This window comes from Chanos chanos, chromosome 10 (assembly GCF_902362185.1).
Source record: "Chanos chanos chromosome 10, fChaCha1.1, whole genome shotgun sequence".
In the NCBI taxonomy this organism is placed as follows: domain Eukaryota; kingdom Metazoa; phylum Chordata; class Actinopteri; order Gonorynchiformes; family Chanidae; genus Chanos; species Chanos chanos.
In genome coordinates, this window is record NC_044504.1 from 24,148,162 (window position 1) to 24,155,037 (window position 6,876).

The 6,876-nt window shown below is 41.0% G+C and overlaps 1 protein-coding gene across 4 annotated transcripts in view; it reads left to right on the forward strand.

The window, feature by feature from the left end:
* sh3glb2b (SH3-domain GRB2-like endophilin B2b) overlaps nucleotides 1-6,340 on the forward strand; it is a 32,309-nt gene extending 25,969 nt beyond the window's left edge. For all 4 annotated transcript variants that reach the window (XM_030786533.1, XM_030786530.1, XM_030786531.1 and 1 more), the window contains one exon: nucleotides 6,233-6,340. In XM_030786533.1, the coding sequence (XP_030642393.1) occupies nucleotides 6,233-6,340 (108 nt within the window). The remainder of the gene's footprint in view (nucleotides 1-6,232) is intronic.
* Nucleotides 6,341-6,876: the final 536 nt, after the last annotated feature.

Consider the following 6,876-nt stretch of genomic DNA (forward strand, 5'->3'; position numbering starts at 1 on the left):
AATCTAGGCGAAGTCATGAAAGGACGGTCCTGAAATTTGACCGAGTGCAAAGATTTTTTTTTTTTTTGGGTCAGTGCGGTCAAATGACCGGCGCTCGGTGCTTCTAGGTATAAGTAGGATAAACCAGCACGGCGCTTCTAGTAAGACGTCACAGCGGTCAAATGACCGGCGCTCGGCGCTTCTAGTGTTAAACTAATTTGCTATTAAATTCTGGGTGGCCGCTGACGTTGAAACAAAATACATGTTGAGCGCAATTCTCTATCTAGGGAAAGATGACATTACGCCGGCAGTAGGCCGAAAATTTCTTCACCTCGTTGGCACTGGCAAACAATCTTTTGGTCTGCGTTGAAGGGAACTTCTGAGTTGGTTGACCAAGTGATTCATGACGCGGTCGTTGGGAGGGGGTTGGGATCACACCTAGGCTATTGTTCTAGGCTGTCGGTCGAATATCTCTCCACTTGAATTGGGAACACAAAACATCGAGGTACAACATTCCCTACTTGGACAGGCTGTGTAATAGTGGTTACAGCATCCCGACACACAGGATACTAAATAGCTCGAAAAGTACTTTATCTGTTTATTTACTTAGTGCATTTCACTGTATAAACTATCTCGTGTATCTATCGTGTGTAATGTATATTTCATTCTTTCTTAAGTATTTACTGTAAATAAACTACACAGCTGTCGATTTACCAAAAAGAAGGGCTTTTTTCGTGCTGTAATTTAGTTTCAATAAATGGTAAAAATTCGGCCATCTTATGCTACGTTATTTACTCTAAAAGCCTACACACCTGACACAGCTTTGTTTACGAAAATCCATTGCGACATACATATTTTGTAAAAACAACATCCATGCATATTTATTCATTTCCACGCGGTGCCTACATTTTCTATTACATGTGTGGAATTAGATTTAGCTGAGACTCATGATAGACGGTGGTAGGCTACTCGTGGTATGAACTAGTTTTGGTCAAATCATTCTAGTGCGGGAAACTAACAATAGACTATGGCACTTTATCGGGAGGGGGTTGGGAGGTGTTACTCGTAGGTTGCTTGGCAGGCTAGGTGTTAGGCTTCTCATAGCCCACTGAATGCCTTGAAAAGTCGTAGTGTTTGCTTCTATCATGGCATAGAATGATCTGTTAGTTGTGGTAGATAATTAATTTATTAAAATGCAAGTGTAAAGCTTGATATGCTCGGCTGGGCTTATAATGTGGTATAAGCGATAATTTCACGGAGACAGACGAGTTCGGAACTGAAACGCTTTAGTCTACTCCTCCAGCGCCACCCAAAGCAGTCTCACACTCTAAACTTCCACAAGTTTTGATTTACACGCATTGTAATTCTCAACCAATTACTGCCTGTCTTGTCATTCCGATATTTTGTTGTATTGAGTAAGTATAGAGTCCAGTTTAGAGCTTACTCCGTCACCCGACATGTCGCCCAACAATTAGAATGTTCAAATCTGTAATCGCTGCCTACAACAGTTAATTTACAATCATTATTGTCTCTGATTTTTGCACTACCTGGACCGTGCCCTTACAATAAATTAATCACTAGGGGCAACGACGTGATCATTGTCAGTCGACAACTGAATGTTGATACAATCGGGCTACGCATTTACAGACCAACCGCAGTCTAACTCGCAACGTGTGTGACATCCCGTATAATAAACTAATTCTCCAAGGTAGAAGATTAAATGTTAAAAATCAAATACTATGAAAAAGTTGCCTGAACTAGTCTTGTTCAGATGGTTTTCTCAGTCGAATTTGATCAAGACTTCCTCCGGAATTTATGCCTTTGAAAACACGGTTGCCACAAATAAATAATCAAAACATTATGTTGAATGATGGAAGGGCTGGACAACAAACGTTCTAATGAAATAATAATCGACTGCTAACACTGAAATGAATGATACATTGGCCGAACGCGAGTTGATCTTATAAGCAAACTATTTGCTTCGTGCAAGAAGCGCCATCTAGCGATCATTATGTGTCAGTAACAGTGTCCTTGTCTAATGACTCGGCGGTCATTTGACCGCCTAGCCGCGCTTTAAGTAGGTAAAACCAGCCCGGCGCTCCTAGTAGGTAGTCACAGCGGTCAAATGACCGGCACTCGGCGCTTCTAGGTATAAGTAGGTAAAACCGGCGTGGCGCTTCTAGTGTTAAAGCTTAAAGAAACCTTTACTGTAAAATTAACTCTCAGTGTAAAACAGAAGGTGAGAAAGATTTCTTGGCCAAGATTGTGTGCTAAACCGCTTCCAGGCGTTAGCAAAAGATTTATGTTAAGGTCAGGTCTAGGGAATTACAACCCTTAAATAACCCAATAAGTCATCCCTCTATTAGTCATCAACGGTGTTCAAAACACAGGCAGTGAACAAGTGCTGACATAAGTTAACGTCAAGTCTTAACACATTGTCTTTGACTGTATCTGTCTGACTATATTTGTCACTGCGTGAAAAGAGGTGTATCCGGACTGGAATACTCCTGTATATTCCCGGATACTCCACAGATAATCGGCTGTATCTAGCAGTTTGCAGCTCTGTTACGCGGCATGGAATATGTACCGTGTTTGGGGGTCTGCCTAGAGCCCTTAGTTGCCATGGTGAATAATCCCTTGGGGGTGCTTGCAAGGGAACATTTGCACTTCACACCTTGGGCCACCAGGTATCCTGCAATTGGTCAAAAGTCTTACTTTGGACTGGTGGAGCAATGTCTTGCCCCTCCTCTAAAACCCTTCCTCATTGGTCCATTGTGGGTCCCCAGACATGATTTCATATGGTTTATATTATTATTATTATTATTATTATTATTACTGGTGGTGGTGTTGTTTTATGATCATAGGTAGATTGTATAGATAGTCTGGCAAACAACAATGAATTACACAAATTTTATTATAAATAAAGAAAATACAGTATAATATAAATTATAAGGCATATAAATTGACAGTTTTATATATATATCTCAATGTACAACATATAACAGAATAGAATACATTAGAACAGAATACACTGTAATATCATAGTATATAATACAAATGCTTTTTGGGAGCATAAATGAAACTAAATGTTGAGCATTCCCAAGAACAACCCAGCTTCCGTGGTCTCCATTGTGAATCTATCCGCAACAGCTCGTGCATGGTGATTCACAACATATTTTTGGTCTTTGTCCAGTCTATTCTGTAGTACCCCACCCAGTGCAGACAACTCTGTGCTAGGCGGGAGGACCCATGCTGGCCTTCCATCCAAGATGGCGTCCTCCTCTTCAGAAATGATATCTACTGATGCGGTCCTCCATATGGCAGCCTCTTCCTCAGTTTAAAGAACACTAGCTCTGGCCTTGTGCTGCTGCACAACACAGTGAAAACAGAAATTAGATCGCTGAAAACAGCAAATGGAGAAAAAGTCTAAGAACTACTGGGGAAATGATGTTTGACTTACTCTTCTCCTCCTTTGCCTCATTCGAGTGGCGATCCTGCCCCCCTCTTTGTTCTCTAGATTCCCTTCTTGGTTCATCCTGTAACTCGAATAGTCTCAGTAGGTCTTGCAGGATGCTAGAGAGAAAAAAAATGGAGAAGAAAGGAAGATTGATTAAAAGTTCGTTTAGAATTCCAGGCACTGCTATGAAACAATCGCGACGATATAGTCTACCAGCAAAACACGTTGTCTTACCTTGTCCATGGATCATATCTGTGCGTGTTGTTTTCAGCATTATGCATTCTCCGCACAGCTTCCTGTAGAAGCAAAATTAGTACAAGAGTTAAATTCAACCACATTAAGGGATAAAGCAGATAAAGAAATGTGAACGTATCAGAATGTGCGGCAGTCAAAGACAAAAGCCAGAAGGCTACAGAAATAAACTTACCAAAACAGAATTATTTCCCGCTCGTCTTCTTTTTTGGGCAGACTCCTCTTGCGCCTCTTTGATGGGACTCCATCCTGTCCAACCGCCGAATAACATTCTCCATGAACGTTTGCTGCTGTTCAGACATCTTCTTAAAAATGCATTTAACGGGGACACCAATTGTTTGTTTTCGTTCGGACTCGGCGTTGGAAAAATTGGATATTCCCGGCGCACGAGTAGCCTCTCCACTCCGCTGTCCGTTCAATAACTCAAGTGTTCTTTTGCAAGCCATCTTCAAAATGCACACTATCGACAGAATACTGAGTACAACTTCTGTAATCCTTCAGTGACTTGCTTCTCCTACGTACAGGTAACCCCTTGCCCAAAGCAAATTTCGCGCTGCATTTTCACACAATGCTATTGGTTACTGTCACTCTACGCCATGCACACACAGAAAACTGATTGGACAGGACTCAACCTTAGATTCTAAGTGGGTGGTCTGAAAACGGGGCGCGTCCTCGTACTGAGGAGAAACATTCCAAACAAACAAGCGAGGAACAACAACAACAAAAACAACAACAAAAACTCCTATGCCCTGTAAACTTTATTGAAAAACTCTTGTATCCTTTGTCCCGCATCCCTCATACTGAGATAATGTCCCGCATTTTTGCTGGTCGTTTGGTTTTTAACTGTCAGAAATGAAAAATATATGGATCCAGTCTTTTACCCGCCCGGCACATGAGCTGCTTATGCCGTTGTGGCATAGTTTCTAATCTATTTAATAGCGCTATGTCAAAAGCAGTAAAATGCAACATAGCCGAGTTTTTTTAAAGCCTTGCTTTCACCAAATGGCTGAGAGGAGAGCATTGAGGGCGGTCATCAAGAGGCTGTGGCGGCAGTCAGTCAAACTGTGCAGCTGTGGGGCCGACGAATTTCTTTGCCACGTCACAAAAACCAAACTTAGTAAAACTTTACAGATATGAAGGTAAACGCTGTCAGCCGACATTATGGTCAAAAAGAAAGGAAAAAGTTCTTTTATCCCTCCTGACCATGCTACTCATCCAATGGAGATTTTGGCTTGATATAAAGATTTGCATTGAAATTGTTTTATTTTAGGTCATATTTTATTTTGAGCCTTATTTATTCTTATAGTTGGATTTGGTCAGGGGTTTAACTTGAAAGACTTGAGCTATATGATGCCTGCTGCTTTGCTTAAGTACAGTTGCCTTTGATGGGCCTGTAATGGCCAATGCATGTTGGATGTCTATCAATACAAGTGTTTCTTATTCAGTTAGACTGACATTATATCTAAGTTTTACCTTATCTCTCAGCGTTAGTAACATGTCCCACATTGTCCCACACAAACTTACTACTTGTCCCCCATTTGGTCTGTTTGCATCTGGTCACCCTATACCTTTGACCCCAAGTAAAGGACAGTTGCATAACCATCAAATATGTAATTAATGAACCTCTCATTTAGACTTGTGTTTAAAATTATATTTTCAGTGTGTTTTTGTATGCTCCATTTGAAGAGTCCATTGTAATTTAGCTGCACGACAGAGCAATGACATTAAAGGCTACATGGACCTACCACTGCTGTATTATACACCATGCAACACCTAACACGTTTGTGTGGTTATCCAAATATAGCCTAAATATTACATATAGGCTAACTGATAGAAAGTAACAGCGAGGAAGGGGGGCAGGCTTCTATACCCAGTCCCACCTAGACCACTGACTGTTATTAGCATTTGAAAGGCCAAGCCATCAGCTAACGACTGTGGTCACACGGATGCCCGAAAACCTGAGTCTAACAGCTGTATTCGGACCATTTGCGGAGGTTTTCAGGTCCGCATAACAAAGTTCTGCGGGCATCCGAATACCTCCGGAAAACAGCAGGTTTAGAGGAAGTTTACTTTGTCCGGATATTTCCGAATACACCACTTATCACGCAGTGTGTCAGGTTATGGATTAGGAAATAGTTGAGTTGTCTGTATTCAAAGGAGAGAAAAGCTTTCCTTCCCTTATTATGCACCTCAGCTCAAGTAAAATTATAGAAGAGAAGGATATCGCTGGTTATTAGTGCAGTGAAAGGTGCCAGCATTGTGCCACATCTTTGTGCTCCTTGGCTGTAATTCTAACTATCTAGCTCTTCAAAGTACATCTTTTCATATGTCTGTGTTTGTGTTTTCATTGTGTTCTGTACTTGACTCCCACTCTGTGTATATTGCCCTTTCAAATGGTTTATGCAGTAACTGTAGTGTGAATTTAGAATGCTGTAACTTTTTTTGGGGGGGGGTTGTGTATACTTGTGACTTAAATGAAGTATTTAAAAGTCCTCATTTATGTACTTCTTATGATTGTTTGTGTGTGCATGTGTGTATCTCCAGCTTATCACTGTATACACAGTACCAGGAATGGACCCAGACTGGCTGATCGGAGAGAGAGGCAACCAGAAAGGCAAGGTGCCAGTCACATACCTTGAGCTGCTGAGCTAGACACACAGATGCGCACACGTGCACACACACACACACACACACACACACACACACACACACACATACTCACACACTTTCACATGCAAACAAAAACACACATACACTTAAAAATCCACTTAAGAAACCCGTAAACAAAAATATAGATGTGCGGGGATATAGACATGCACAACTTTGCTGTGGTACTCTGGCAACAGTTCCTCTGAGGATATTTCAGACTGGGGAAAAGGATACAGAAATCCAGTGAGTCATTGTGCATGTGTGAATATCAAGATAAACCTAAGCATCGAGGCAATTCACTATTCAGTCTTTTTATGGCCATTTGGTTTCATGTGAAGTAGAGTCCTGGTGGTTCTCCTCAAAGTTTTCCAAAAAAAAAAAAAAAAAAAAAAATCGTCTGTCGGTTCAACTTTATATTCTTTACATGTCATTATTAACTGTAGTACACAAACATAAGCAAACGTAAACTTGAAGGTAAACTTGTCCCATTTTACCTTTCATTAGAACAACAATAATTCTTGTACTAGAGCACCAGGACA